The sequence below is a fragment of the Nothoprocta perdicaria genome, unplaced genomic scaffold, assembly GCF_003342845.1.
Source record: "Nothoprocta perdicaria isolate Ctin4 unplaced genomic scaffold, notPer1 scaffold_56, whole genome shotgun sequence".
In the NCBI taxonomy this organism is placed as follows: Eukaryota; Metazoa; Chordata; class Aves; order Tinamiformes; family Tinamidae; genus Nothoprocta; species Nothoprocta perdicaria.
The window spans coordinates 2,912,503-2,928,399 of NW_020455821.1; the positions used below are offsets into that span (position 1 = coordinate 2,912,503).

At 37.6% G+C, this 15,897-nt stretch overlaps 1 protein-coding gene across 2 annotated transcripts in view; it reads left to right on the top strand.

Moving 5' to 3' along the window:
- The window catches only part of TDRD9 (tudor domain containing 9), a 61,057-nt gene that overhangs the window by 10,013 nt on the left and 35,147 nt on the right, over positions 1 to 15,897 (top strand). For both annotated transcript variants that reach the window (XM_026048686.1, XM_026048687.1), the window contains exons 2-6: positions 5,499 to 5,605; positions 10,466 to 10,563; positions 10,975 to 11,196; positions 12,523 to 12,645; positions 13,394 to 13,474. In XM_026048686.1, coding sequence (XP_025904471.1) covers positions 5,499 to 5,605; positions 10,466 to 10,563; positions 10,975 to 11,196; positions 12,523 to 12,645; positions 13,394 to 13,474 — 631 coding nt within the window. The remainder of the gene's footprint in view (positions 1 to 5,498; positions 5,606 to 10,465; positions 10,564 to 10,974; positions 11,197 to 12,522; positions 12,646 to 13,393; positions 13,475 to 15,897) is intronic.

The following is a 15,897-nucleotide window of genomic DNA, read 5'->3' on the forward strand; positions in this document are numbered from 1 at the left end:
TTCCACTTCACAAAGATTTTTCTCACTCTAGATATGTCATTAGGAAACTATAACCTACTTGGTGACCATGTTAGAGATGGGAAGAGAAAAGAAGGGAGGCTGGGAACTTGCATGAGTCTATAAKCCAGTGTATCGGACACTTATGATTTAGTCTTAATGGGCACTTTGGAATTTGGGGCCATCTCTGGCTTATCTAAGCTGGATTGCGTCAAGTTAATAACTGCATGCTTTGTGTTTGTTTTATTATCGGGCTTTTTTGGTTGTTTGGCCATGTTTCTTGCCAAAAGTGCCCTTGCCAACACTTTACTAATGTTACCAAAAGACCAGAAATAATGCTAGATAGAGGACTTGTACTTTTGATCCAAATTAATGAACACCAACAGCCATCCAGTTTCTGATTCATGCTGAATGATAATAATAGCTTGGGTTTACCGAGCTGACTTTTCATATGTGAAAGCAGAGGGGGAACATTTTTTTTTAAAAAAAATCTAAGTGTTTCATCATGACACTTCTACTTTTTCTGGGTTGTAATCTAGATGGGACAGAATGCAGGAGATCTCAGAGTTACTAGTTTGATGTGGAAAAGATATTAACTATCTTGTGAAATGGATGCAAATCCAAACTTTCTCTCTTGCATTCTTCAAGATGCTGTGGAGTAATTGGGATGCCTTCTCTGTCTTTTCCTGGCTAGTCTTGGTTTTAAAACAGGAGCTGTAACTACTAGGAGGGACAGTACTGCAGACCTTAATAGAGCCTATGTGTGAAGACTTATGTTTGAATCTAGATTTTTAGCACTACGCTACAGGATGTGGGAGAAATGCACTTCTCTGATTCTTGGATTCTTMAAATGATTGGCAAGCCATCTTTGAAAATGGGTAGTTTAATATTTAATGGTTAAGCCTCGCTCTGAATCTTAATAATACTCTGCTTTTTGAGACTGAAATATTAGAGAGTTTTTGAATGACAGTATATGCTTTCTTTCAAGTTAATGGTTTTCTGGAGGTGAGAGCTATCTTCTGAAAGCACTGAATGCCARCTGCCAGTTGAAAGCCGTTTTTAGTACGTCCTTCATAAACCCCATGGAAGGTGATTTACTGTTAYGGCCAATGTTCAGTTATGTAAAGTGTCACATTCCTTTAGTTTCAGAAAGAGGCTATGAAAGATTCTGCTGTATATATTATACTAAAATTGTACAGCAAAATATTGTTCTGTGTGCTATAGAGTTAAGTGTTTTTTCCAGTGATTTTTTTTTTTTTTCCCTCCCTTTCAAGGTCCCCACAGCAGGAGGGAGCTGGTGTGTGTGACAGGAGCTGTGCCTGAGAGCAGAGCTGAGTTCCAAGCTGCAGAGYCCAGGGATGCAGTGTGGATTGGACTCCCACTTCCATGTGTGTGGAGAGTTGATGGTTAAGGAGGAAAAAAACCTATAAGCATTGGAGGAGGTTGTTTTTATTTTTTATTTTTTTAATACTATTCTAAAACACTTGGATTTTCCTTTTTTTTTTTTTTTGGTCTCTAAGAGGAAATGTACTTGAAGTTATTTTGCTTTAATATGAGTCTCTATGTGAAAAATAACYCTGTAAGCTCCCTGGTTTAATAACCATCTTGATATCTGTGGAATGACTCTTAGCATTTTGTCTCTGTAAGTAAGCAGTGTCCTTTTTCAGGGAGTCACTCTGTAACACATCTTTTCAGAAGATTTGTTCTGTTTTTAATCTCCCTTCTAGAGCTGTACATGGCATTCAGTGTGTACACTGAGATTTTGGTGCATCTCACTGAAAAAAACCRAATTTATTTGTCATGATTATGGTAGATACTTGACACTTGTTTCTGTATTTGAGAACTGAGTATTTATAAAACCTTTATTGATAGTAGATTTACTGAGTATATTCTTTTCTATTTTTACTTTTGTCATGGCAGTGCTTGCTTTTTTGAGGTCATCCCATAGCTTCAAGACCTTTCAACTGAATTTGTCTCAAGAAAAGCCCCCTCCACACTTGTAATCAGATGTGTCAGCAGTTTCTGGTGTTAAACTGTGCTCTCTTCTAGTTCCCTTGAAGTGACAGTTGTATTTAATCTTACATACATGACACTGATTTTTTTTTTTTCTTATTAAACTCAAGTAAATACTAAAGATCACAGTCAAACGCTTAAAATCATTTTAACAAAGCTAATCATGTTAGGAATGTTACTGTTCTCCGAGAGAGAGGCGTGGGGGGAGTGGGTGAGGAGGATGAGGCCGGCACTTTCCAGTGCTGGTCACTGATAGGACTAGAGGAAACCACCASAAATTGAAGCATCAAAAGTTCCACAGGAACTTAAGGGAAAATTTCTTGACAGTGAGAGAGGCAGAGCCCTGGCACAGGCTGCCCAGGGAGGTTGTGGAGTCTCCTTCTCTGGAGATCTTCAAACCCTGTGCCATGTGCTCTGGGTGTCCCTGCTGGAGCCGGCGGSGTTGGACTGGATGATTCTTAGAGGTTCATTCCAACCATGACGGTTCTGTGCTGTGGATGGAGGGGATCCTGTGGCCTTTCTGGCTCTGTGGCATCCTGGCCACTGCTCCTCAGGCTCAAAAAGGTGCCATGTTTGCTACTTGGTGCAAGTATTTTCCAAGATAGACAGTTCTTGAGTTGTTGTGTAAACCCTTATAGTAGCTCCTGAGTTGTGCTCTGCATATGTAAGGACTGTCAGGAATTACCCGTTTATCCTAACATTACTGGTTGCTCAAATTTCCTTTACCAGGTTGTGTTCCCAGTGGTTTATAGYCCTGTCGGGTTTTTACCATTTACAGTGGTAGTATCAGATTTCTGACTTCAGCCATGCAAATCTGGCCACTTGTTAGGGTGGAAAGGACTCTTGGTTAGAGGCTCTCAGATTAGTCAGACCATGTTTTTCATGATGAGGAAGAAAGACAAAACAAATCTCACATCTCCCATATTTTTTTTTCCAATTGAAACAACTTGCAGTTTTCAGTTACTGTTTTTGAGTCAAGAGAATACCTTTTCCTGACTCCCAATTGGTRAAACTTGTGGATTATGTTTGTGACAACTGAAAAGTTGTATTTTTTCCCCTATTATAATTTATTTGGGGACTCARAAGACTGAATAAAAGAGGAAAATTAGGGAACAGCCTTGGAGTTAGAGGTGGGCACATACAGGGACATTAAGAATAGCTGAGTGAAAAGACTGAAATCTGGAAAGCCTAAGAAATATATGTTATGGTAAGGCATTTTACTGGAAGAAAGGGGAAAGGTGACAGGGAAGACATAATGTGAATCTATGGGAATGGCATGTGCTCAATAAGGGGAATTGAGGAGAGTCCCTTCATTAGCACTGCCCTCTCCTAGACTGCAGTGGGTTTGAATATTGAGTCCTGTCATTCCTTTGCTGTCAAAAATTGGAAACTCATTAGAAAAATGTCTCTATATAGGCTGATATCCCGTACTGCTGACTGTTAGGGATTGCTTGAAAGGGCTGCATTGTATTAATGACCTACGAGCACCAGAGGGCTTGGTTGTATTTCTTCCTTCCTCTTTTGCTTAAATATATATAAAAAGCTTATAGAATAATTTAAAGCTACAGTTTTCAACATTAACAAATATAGAAATGATGTGATCAATGTTTTTTCTTCATTTCCCAATTTCATATGGTTTTCCTTTGGACTGTAGCCTGAAAATAATAAGCAGTGCTCATTCTTAATGAGTGACAATTAAATATTTTCTTTATTGTGCAGCCACGGTTTTATTTACTGCATTTTTTTATGGAAACAAACCTTCCTCATTTGGGAAGAAAAAACAAAAATCAGTATCTTCTCGTATATCACTGATGGGGTCATGCTGACCTTGTTTTAGTGGTTAAAATATATTGGTAGAGAGATGCTATGTGTTCTTTGAGCCTCCTATAAAATACTTAATATCTGATCCCAAAGAGCATTAAATGGAGTGTATTTCTATTGTATAAAGCTGAATTTTTACTCACTTCAGCTGCAGCATAGATACTGGTGCTGATAGTAAGCACTGCCATGGGGTGCACAGTCCTGCTGTTCTCACCCCTACCTCTGCCCTGCAGGGATTATTTTTATTGGCGTGACTTGCTTGCTGTTGCTCAGGGCTCTGACAGATGAGTAATGCTTATTTTTCTATGACAATATTGGCTTAATCAGATGGGTTATTTTTGCTCTTCTAAGAGATTGAAGGACAAGTTGAATTTACTGCATAATCAGGTTTCATTATCAAAAGATGTGTATTCTGTGTACTTAGTGAGGCCACAGTCAYGGAAATGAAAAATAATTGATCACATCACTAAAATCTGGACAATATGTGCATATGAGTTCTGCAATTTTCAGCTACTGAATAATTGAGTTCATATCTRTGTTTTTAGCTTTTCTTATGTTTAATTCCATTGAATACATATTTGAGAAAGGTTTGAGTGATGGAACTGGCATAGTCTGCTTGTAGTAGGCAGCTGACAATCATTTAGTGGATATGCAGGTATATGGAATCATGTTGAGCTCTGCATTAAGAAATATTTGAGATACAGAGGAAAATCTTATGTCACCATACCTAAAATACTGCCACCACAGATTAATTCACAATGGCTGCTATTTTATTTCTTTTACACTTAAATACTGCATGCATTCAGGATGGTAGTAAATACTTTATTTCCTGGAGGAGGAAAAAGGATGCATCTCAATGAATGGTTTGCAGCAGAGCTCTGCTGCTCTAGGTTTGTCTTGAGGAAAACAGGCATGCTCTGTGACACAGTGCCATGTTAAAAACCTGTCTGCTATTGCTTGTCCCCRTGAGCAATTAAGCTGAAATTTTCCTTACTGTTTGTGTTAGAAATAGTGACTTCTGCAGCAGTGTCCTCTTATGTCTCGAAGACTGAGCCSATGAGAGACTTGTTCTGTATTACATAGTTTTTTGAGTTTTTGCTCAAAAGTGTCTACTTTTTTTAGTTGATATTTTGTTTGAAAAAGAGAAGGTTTTTGATGTGTACATGTCTACAAGCATTTAAGTTCATCTATGATTTGTTAATTATACAGTTACTGTGTGTGTGCGCGCTGCTTTGCTCTCTAGTAAAACCCAGGCAGATTAGTTCACAGTGTTTCCATGGAGAAGAATGTATTTATTATTCCATCTCATCCTGTTATGTCATGGAAAGTCTTTTTGTCTTATGGGTAATGGTATAACTCTGCAYTTCCATTAAATTCTGTGATCTGGGGATTCTGTTAATTTTTCCACTGATCATCCATTATCATTTCTTGATTCAAAGATAAAAGCTCTTATGCAGTGAAGCATTGGGATTTGCTCTTGTCCCTGGGAATCATGCAAGAGTTGCATGTGTATTACAGGTGTGCCAAAAATAATTTCTAAAGTGTTCATTGAAATAAATTCTGCTTGATATGGAGGCCCTGAACTTCCTGATTAATATTCTTTTCCCAGAAATATCCTTGACTCTTGGATTAAGAAGTATTTATCAAACTGTTCTTGTGCTCTTCAGGCTCCCTGTCAAAGGGACTGTTGGAAGTGAATATGTTGAGAAATGCAGACATCTGGAGGAGCAAGAGTCRGACATTATCGACAATGATCAGTTTGCCTCAAAATCAGGTAAATACAGGTTTGGTTCCCCTTATAAACATGTATTTTTCTCTCTCTCCTTACATATCCCTTCCCCAAGCTGTCTGCACATTTGTTCTTTTTCAAGGCTTGGTATAATACAGTAAAAACCTTATTTTCTGTATACCACTGTGTATAATGCTGTTGCATTTAATACATGTGCATACATCTATGATCTATGGTACTGATAAATGCAAATGTATAAGATTAATATCTTTAAAAGATGCATCTCAAATGCATCTTTTACATGAATTGATTTTGCAGTGATCATCAAAATACACGTTACCCCAGGCAGAGCTATATCTTTTTGTTGTATTTTCCTATTTTCTAATCCACATTATCTCCGTGTTTTTGACACAGAAATTTTTGATTTTTCTAATCCACTCTGAAAGGCCTTTGGAAGAAATTTCATTGCGCCTCTTTCCTARGAGCGCTGGTAAAAGCAGCACAAAACTGCTTTAGTTGTCAGGACAGCTTAGCTTCACATTCTGTTACTGTGCTGTTTAATTTCCAAATTTGTTAATTTCTCAAAGAAAGAACACTTATTTATCTGTTTTCTCTTTTGCACAGTCATTCTCTGTAATAACTTTTGTATCCATGTGCTAAATTTTTTCCCCAAAATTTGACAAATCTAGATATTTTTCTAGAAATTAAGTCCTTGAGTATCCTTAAATGCCTCTACAAATTATATGACCTCTAGTACTCGGGTGCGGAGGCCGTTAGTTTGGCTTGTCACTACCTGCCRCAGTTGCCTTCTGGCAACTGCAGCACATTTGGCCGTTCATCCTGGACTGTCCAAACTGACCACAAATACTCTCCTGTTTAGTTAACAGATTACGTAAAATTGGTGGGCGCCGGAGCATTGAAAGGTGAAAATGGGGGATAAAAAAGAAGTATAGACTGGCATAGCTGAACTGTTAAGGACAAACTAGAAGGAAACCAAGCTAGGGTAATTCTGCAGGCTGTGCAGCAACCTGTCTGATGGAAATACACCATACCCTTCTTTTTTGTTGTTTCCTTTTTTATCTTTTTCCCCAGGTGCTTAGTAAAGCAGAGAGGCTCTTTAAATAACACTTCTGCCCAAGGTGTGCTATCAACTTAGGTTAGCAGCTGTAGTGAAATGTTTAATTTTGGGTAGAATTGGTACTTGCAGTGTTTCTGTAAAAATAAATAGCAATATAACTTTCTCTTCCTAAGAAATATTTTTGCGTATTCATCCTTGTAGGTTTATTTTCTCTGCCCTAAGATGTTTGCCCCTTTTTTTACCTTGAATATTCATACTTATCTACCACTTGTAACATGCTTAAACAGCATTTAGTTGCCAAGCAACTTGAAAATATTACTAAAAATAATGTCCTGTATGTGTTCTGATGATATTTATTGACTAAATGCTTTTGCCTATGGCTTTTTTACGCCCTCTTCCTGTTTGTTGTCTATGTTATGGTCTGGCACCTCATTTTATTAGCAGTTGTCCCTTGTTCTGCTGATGTCTGTCCCCCTGCTCAGCTCCCAGCCGATGAGAGGGTCAAATCACACTGAATAAGGATGGCCTAGAAGGTGCCTTGTAGCGTTTTGGGACTGGCTGCCAGAACTCACCTGGGTGTTGAAATACCACAACGGCTGCAGGGAACTTCAGTTTGTATTGCTATCAACTTTAATATATAGCCAGATTCTGTATTATAATACAACAAAGAAACTCAGTAGGTGAACGTGAGAGTGGTAATATTAATAGCCTTGATTACAAATCTATGTGGTTTTATATTAATTGTTAGTTTGTCATAATAATATGTTCAGTATGCAGATCCCAAGAGCTCCATTACCAATAAGGAGCTACTGGCTAAATCTTTTTGGAAGTGTATGTTCTGTTTAGGAACACGATATTGTCATAAATCATCAGTTCAGAGGTTTATTTAGACTAGCCCATACCCTTTCAAGTTGTATGGACAAATGTAGTCAAGTTATAATCTGTACAGCAAGGAAAYTGAAGCTGGTTTGCCCTAAAATTTTGAGAATCAGTATCCATACAGTTATAGCTTTTGAATTTGCTATGCGAACTGTAGATTAAAACTTCTTTATAAATGGTCAGCCTAATTTAAATCTTGCAGCATTGTGGAAATTGATGTGTTTTATGCATGKTGGTTTGTGGTTTATGGAATGGCATGTGAGCTTTAATTTACTGCTTTCCAGTTTCTTTAAAGAAACATGTGCTTTTACATTCCAGGGCAGACAGAAAAGCCTAACTCCCCCTTTTGTGGGGGCGGGGAGACGGGGTTGGTTTTGGCWTGTTTCTTTGTTCTTTTTGCTTCAAAACACATCTGATCAGGATGCTGGCAATACAGAAAACTTAAATTTTTAAGTGACAGAGTTCCATAAATGTTTTGAGGTCAAGACAGATGCCTTGAGAGGAAGATTCATTTTAGCACAGGTCTTCACCCTTTGCGTGCATGTGTGTGTTGGTGGAAGGTCTCCCAAACAAGAACCAATTACTTGGGGGAAATTGTTGAGATTTCTGGGGACTTGTTAGGAACTTGTGGGTATTCTAGACACAGAAATTGGCAAGCTGCTCTTCAACGATGAAGAAAAACCTGTGTGGCCAATTCAGAYGGTGAGTTAGGTTTTCTTCTGCGTGGGGGTCAGATAGCAGCATTGCACTGTGGATTGTGCTAATGGCTGCGGCTTTACCATGGAGTCCTTCCTAAGCTCTGTGGCCTATTGCAGGTGCCCACTTATGTCTTGTTCCTTGCTTTTCCTGGGAGTTTAGGTGCTCACTGTAACCACGCTTCGTGGTGGGTTTGCAGCTCTATAGAGGTATCATCAGTGACGAGTTACTCCATCTGACTTAGCCAGTTTCTTTTTCTTTTTCAACCRTATTTCTTTTTTGTTTCATGTTGATTTGATTAGCATCAGATTCCAAGATCCAGCTGTGCAACTTCCTTCCCGGAACTTATGAACTCAAAACCTAACTTCATGTTAAAGGATCTTTAAAACTTAGTTCAGGAAACAGGTACCAGAAAGAATATATCATCTACTCTGTGGGATACAGTAATTAATTGGTATGTTGGAAAATTATTCTTTCCATGAGTAATAGTCTATTTTAGTCATGGCAGTCAAATACTTTTACCCAGCTTGCAGAGTAAATGAAAAGAAAGTGACTAGGCAAAAATTCATCTTTTCTGTAACTGCTTTTTTCCCTCTTTTAAGTRCTATTGTAAAACCACTTTGTAGTCTTTATATACTTTGTAATCCTCTTTTCAAAATTATAATTTTTGTTTTACCCTACTGAATATAATTTTTGTATGGAAAACCTGATAGAGATGGAAAGGCTGTGCTGCTTTAACAAGAATATGCTGTTACCAGGAGCTTTTCCCTAACAGCTTAAGACTTTTTCCAGCATTGGTCAAATTGTGATGTCTCAGTAGTGACATCTTTGTGCCAGAGGGAAGCCAGTCATCCTTTGTACCATGACATCCGTTGTGGCTGTGACAGAATGCTAGATATGAATTTTTCCAGGGAATATATTTAGAAGCTTGAGCAGAGGTCTTTTAAAGAGGACATTCCTAATATTTTTTGAGGATGGCCATGCTAAGCTTTCTTATGTGTGTGTTGATGTGTTCGTGCTAAATAAATGTGGATACAACAATCCCCTTTCCCTGGTGTTCTCTAAACCCCATAGAACCTAAGCCTAAGGACCCTCTCATTGGAGAGTACTGGTTGCAGGAAACTCCCAGTTTTTACTGCTTTTTAAAGTTATCTTAATGAAACTTTCTAGCTTTCAGTATTTAACTTGGTCTAATGTGGGAATAACTGGTTTTGTATTCTTTGACACTCATCATTTGGGGGGTTGGAGCACAGTATGTACTGTACAGAGACAAGGCTGTTTCTGCTTTGCTGCTGTCTGGTGACTTTAGTAATATATTCTCAGAAGGGAACCTGGGACAGAGGAACAGGTATTAGCTGTGGCTTTTATTTGCAGTAAATATGTACTCTCTAAAAATAATACATTTTTTTTTCCTTTGGGATGAATTAGTTAAAAAGGTATGGCTTAATAAAACCTTTGTGTTCTCTTTCTATGTGTATGCAGATCAAATGAATTGCATGTGGTGAAACCCATATGACAACCACTGTTGATTTCARTAATCTCTTTTAGGATTTTTTTTTCCTTCTCACAAATAATTTAATTYGCAAAATTTTCTGTCAGTTTCCCCCCCACACACACACTCAGCTTCTCCTTCCTCATCACTTGCTCTATTTTTCACCCTTCAACTGACTGACTTGGGAGCAGAAAGTCATGGCTCTGCAGTGTCGTTTTGTCCTGCATATCCCTGTGTTAACTGTGACTGAATTCTGCAGTCCCCTGGCAGGAGCCTGAGTTTGAAGGAGCATCAAGATACTTAACAGGCTTGTTTAAATTGTGAGAAAAATAAAGATCTTCCTACCATATTATGGATTCTTTTGTACTGTGTGTCCAGTAGGCTTTAAAAGGGGGCACATAAATCAGGCTTATATTTTGAGTACCTTCAAAGAAGTTCTGTTCTGATGGTTTTTGTGTAAAGTGTGCCAAATCTTGTATTTTGTCTTGAAAGCATATAGGATTATAGTCATGTGTGGTTGACAGTGGTTGGTACCTGGTAGCAATGTATTTCAGAGCTTCTATTAGTAAAATGCCAGTTGCATGAACACAAATTACCTTTAGCTTATTAATGAGAGGTTATTAATTCTATGAATACCCAAAAGTATTTGATTTAAATTTGTTAACGGTTAGGTTGGCAAATACTGTGACTGTATTCTTGTGCTCGTGTTTCTCTTTCTGTGTTGTAATAACTTGCTCTTGATTGTTATTTTTTTTTCTAGATAATTCCTTGCCTCAATGTGAATCAAGTGACTGGACTTCTATACCAATAACTGACTATAAATATCCTGATATGCCCATAGCCAAACACAAGGAAGAGGTAACTTGATTGTAAACTTCTGTCCATTGAGAAATAAAACTGAAAATCCTACTTCTGTTTTCTTTCAGAATGAAACTTCTGTTGCTTTTTTAATTCCTGTTTGGCTTTATTTTATATGACTTTTTCTACCCCCAAAATATAACTTTTATACTTTGTTTATAAATGTTTATTTTCTATAAAAATAATACATACAAGTGAGCACGTGCCATTTTCTCTGAACTTCTAATGCATTTTATGATTGTAGTAGAATTACCGAAAGATACTTAAGACATGATGGAAATATTAACTGAGGTTTTACAGAGATGTTTGAAAGGCATACTATTGATAGTAATAGATCTTTCTAATTTGTATTTGAAAAATGTTTTGGGTTGTTTTGTAGAGTTAAAATTTTCTTGAAAAATATCGTTTCAGATAGTTTCTCTGATAGAAAGCAATTCAGTTGTGATTGTACGTGGAGTAACTGGCAGTGGTAAGAGCACGCAAATCCCACAGTACGTCTTGGACTATTGCACTCAAAAATCTACCTACTGCAATATTGCTGTCACTCAGCCTCGGAAAATTGGTGCCACCAGCATTGCCAGATGGATTAGCAAGGAGCGATCCTGGACATTAGGTGGATTTGTAGGGTACCAGGTATAAGAAGACTTGAAAATGTATTTTAAAATAAGGTTGGGGGGGGGGGGTGTGGTTTTTTACCTGTCTGCTGTTAAACACTCCTAATCAAATTTTGAAGTCTTTAGAAACTGAACATCTGGAAGAACAACTAGATTCTAACTGGAGACATTAATTAGCTGTGTTCTCCTTGGGCACACGTGTTACTGTTCAGTGATCTTGTTACAAGAGAACTGTGCCTTGTCATTCTTTCCTTTCAGCTCTTCAATTAACCTGTTAGATTTGCTTGACTTTACCTGTCAGCTTGGTTAAAGTTGCTCAGTTATTACTGGATTTATCCATGAATGTCCTGCCAGAGCTTTTTCTTGACATATCAAAAGCTCAGACCAAATTTTCTTTTAAATATATTTCCTTCCTTTAGTGTGTCAATGGCTGTTCCATCCTTCCATTCATAAATTTGCTGCCACGAATATTGGTGCTTTAATCTAAAGTGTCAGTGACAGCAATAAACTGCTGTGATTGTTGTTTCTAGTGGTAGTTTAACAGTAAACAGTAGAGTAACAGTCTCCACTAGCTTCAGGGATACCACAGTTGACATTTAACCCATTGGTCTGGATTGCTGAATTTCTGCCTGGCAAGATTTACTGATGCTCCCTATTTGGCTTCATTTTTTCCACCCCCCAACAATAGGAGTCTGTCACCTATTGAATATTGTTCATATATCAGATCTTAGCAATTTCTTCTAATAGAGCTACAGCAAACTTTCACAATTTGAATTTATTTCATTTTTCACAACTCCATAGTTAATTTCTTCTACAAGTAGAAGAAATTTCAGCTTCATTTCTTGAGAAAGTTATGATTTGGAAGTAACATGCCAGATGTTAAATTAAAATTTTTATATAATTCTTATCTCAAGCCTTGACCAAGCCAATGTTGTTCGCCTCAATTTTCTTTTTTGAAATTGATGTTTCAATCCTTTCTTCCCCCCCCCCGAGTCTTTGTCTTGCTCTGAATTTGAATAGAAAGACCCATTCATGTACCCCTAGGTAATTCTTCTCAGGCTAGCACCCGTAGCAAGAGCAACTGAAATTCATATTTTGGATAACCTTATAGTTTTGTCTCTGATTTTTAGTAAGGAAAATTTTTCTGTACCCAAGTTAATTGGTTCTGGGCTTTAGACCTGATGCCTGATTTAAGAACATGTTTGTTCAGAGACTTTCGCAAGTTGAATCATTGTGATGAGTTTATATTTCAGTTTGGTTTGTTTCACATGCATATTTGTGGAAAGAAATATTTATGTATGTCTGGAATTTTGAAATGCCTCAATCTTTTCCCCTTTTATATTAGGTTAGTTTAGAGAAAGTTACCACAAAAGACACAAGACTGACGTACATGACAACAGGAGTTCTTCTTCAGAAACTAGTTTGTGCCAAAAATCTAACTGAGTTCACACATATTTTCATTGATGAAGTAAGTTGAAGACAAATTTAATTTTTTATATTCTAAAAAAAAATTCTTTTTTCTTTGTCTCTCTTGTCGTATTAGGGAAAGAGAGATAGGAATACCTACCTTGACAGATGAGTGAAGACAAACTGTAGTCATGGTTAACAGTTCTAAAAATAGGCTTGTATCAGTTATTCTGTACTTCGTGTYGTGATGTGGGGTTTTTTGTTGCTTTTGCAAGTTTAGAATTGAGGTGGTTTGGAGAATTTTTTTTTTTGAGATGAGTGCCTTGAAATGGTTTCTGAATCTACATCTTGATTTTCAAGGTTGTGTCAGGTGAAGAGGAGACTGTTTATTCATGTCTTCGTTGTTTTTGCCTTTAGCTAGGGCCTTTGCTTTTTAGGGAAGTCCTGAGTATAAAATAGCCATCCCTTTGAAAGGGTTTTTTCTTCTGGACAAATTTATTTTTTTCCTTCAGGTTAACTGGGTAGCGTTTCATAAATATTTGTTGGCCATCTACTCTTTCAGATTTATTGCTGCTTTTATTGTTGCATGACTTTTAATGTTGTATAAAGGTGCTGTAATCATCCACCTTGTTGTGCTGAGGTTTTAAAACATAACTTTCATAGTCTTAAAGTGCCTTCTGCTATGGAAATCCGTGGCTGTTCCAGGTTGGAGAAGCATATACAATGTGAAACCAAGCAGCAAAGGATGCTCTTAGAAAAATGTGAACTTAGAAAAACTGTTTTGTTCAGTTGTGGATAATGTCTTTCAGGTACATGAGCGTACAAAAGAAATGGATTTCTTGCTCTTGGTAATCCGTAAACTGCTGCGTACAAATTCACGATTTGTAAAGGTAGGTTCGAAGTAAGTTCTTTTTCTTGGGAGGATGAATTTTTACATGTTTCATGTTTACATGTGGGGTGTAGTTTTAAAGAACTTAATCAAAAATAATTACACACTTCTGTGTAAAGTGTAAAATATTATCTAGTTCACGACTTCTTATAAGCAAGTCGGTTAAGGGCATTATTTTCTGGCCACTATAACGTGCGCAAGAGACTTACTTTCTTCATATTAAAATGCATCAGTTCCTAAAGTCTACTTAAGGCTAGAAATGCAGAATGAATATGCGACTAGAATTAAATATTGGATTTTGAGGTCAGCTAAGTGCTAAAACTCTGCACGCTCTGCTTATGAACAATGTAAGTAAAATTCCCTGCCATGCAGAGAACTATCGCAGCCACACCATAGTACCCCTTCTGCCAATGAATTGCAGTGTAATACTTGTGTGTTCTGCTGCTCTTTCAATAATGTTGCCCCATTTAAAATGCACAATGCTTCGAAGAGCTAGTGCAGATAGTGAATGCAGAAATTTCATGAGGCTGAAGGAGTCCCTTGAGTGCTTCAGCCAGTTGTTCAGTTAATGCGAATTGTTGCTTTTGACATGGACACAACCTGAATCTGTATTGGATCCTTTGTTGCTATTGCTAAGGAAGCTGAATCCTTCTGCACAATCTACCAGTGTTGGAGCGAACTCTGGTAACTTGTCCTTAGCTCTTCCAAGCATGGACTTCCCTCCCCTCACTGAAAGTGCCCAGCCACTTGTCAAAAGTCTGTCACTTCAGATATCTCTTATCCCTTGTATTTATCAACTTTGATCCCTTGTACTGCCAATAAGAAAACTCACTTCCTGCCTTTGAATTCAGAGACAATAATACAAAGCTGTTCTTCAGCCTTTCTTTGCACTTGGCTCTGTCTACCAAGACTGCCAAATAATTTCATCTTAGTTCATGAAAGTTTTTCTGGATGACATTTATTTGGTTGTCAAAAGCAGGAGTTCTTTCGACTTCTGTCATTTTTTCTATGTTAAACCATTTCTCTCTTAAAGGTTTCTGAAAGATCTTTGTCTCCACAATTCAGAGTAAATATTTTAAAGTTGTCACTGAAAGACATTTTTTTCCTTTACATCCTCCTCTGCAATTGTGTCTTCAGATGATGGTTTCATGTGGCTTGAAGCTGCTGTGGGTGGTTTTCTTGCCTTTTCCTTTCCCTTGAGTGTTTTAAGCTCCATTTTTTTCTCTCTCCTCTGGAAGTCCCTTTTGAAAAACTGATACAAAAAAAGATCTTTGATCATACGCAAATTTATTTGGAAGAATGGAGGCTTCCTCCTGTATCCCACCCCAGCTCCCACAGTGACCTGTAAAACAAAAGTGTTCTTGGAGGCCTTTTTTAGGGGGGAAAAATATATTTATGACTCAAGGTAGTGTGAAATGCACACAGTGATGCTTGTTTCCTAAACTGGACGTTACAGACTTCAGATATCTTTCAGATTTTTTCTTTCAGATATCTATATTTTTTCTATCAGCAGTGATTTGTGATTCTGATATATAGAGCACATCATCTGACTGTTGTAGTTAAGCTGCCAACTAGCCTGAGGAACAGCTGTTTAGGTAGGAAAGCAGGACTTAGAACCTGTGCCATGTTCTAGCCAAATTGCTGAAGATCTATTTGATCTTAAACTGTCCGATTATCTTCTCCCATATATTTGCCCTACTGATGATATAAGCTTATTAAACCTTCACTCTGGGAATATCAAATTCTTGGTTTAGTATCAATCAGTGCTCATTTAAGAACCTAAAACTTTCCCAGTAGCTTGAGACGTCTATGCAGACATCTGTGCATAGAGATTATAAGTTGAGCAAAGGAAGACATTAACATTTCCTGCCAGTAAGTGCATTTTAGAAGAATTCAGGTTGGATTTTGTTCCAGTAACCTTCAGGCAAGGTTACACATAGCCTGTTTTTCTAGCATTGGTAAGCTCCTTTTCCCTGAACCAGCACACAGTTCATGCTGCAGTAGAACACCTTTTATCTCTATTTGCTGAATTACATCCTTTCAGAGATTTCCTTTTTATTTTTCAGATTTATGATAATTAACTTCATGACTTAATCTGCGCTTTCTGTGTTTTCCCTATATCACAGAACCTGTGCCAAGTAAAGTGTCCACTTCATTAGCTTGCCTGCCGATCATTCTACAAGGGAGATGCTTATATGTCATTGCATTTTTGTTCTGGGAATTGATGCTTTTTATCTCATTTTATTTTCTGTGTTATGGGAAGTCTCAGGGAACGTGGAAAAGGACTGACAGTATTCCTGTGTAACAGTAATGTGCTGAGTGGCTCAAAATTGAGAGATGGATGCTGCCCAGTTCATTACAGTTCTTTGGATCTTGATGCATTTCATGCTTACTCCAACTGTCAATGCTGAGCAATAGGACCAC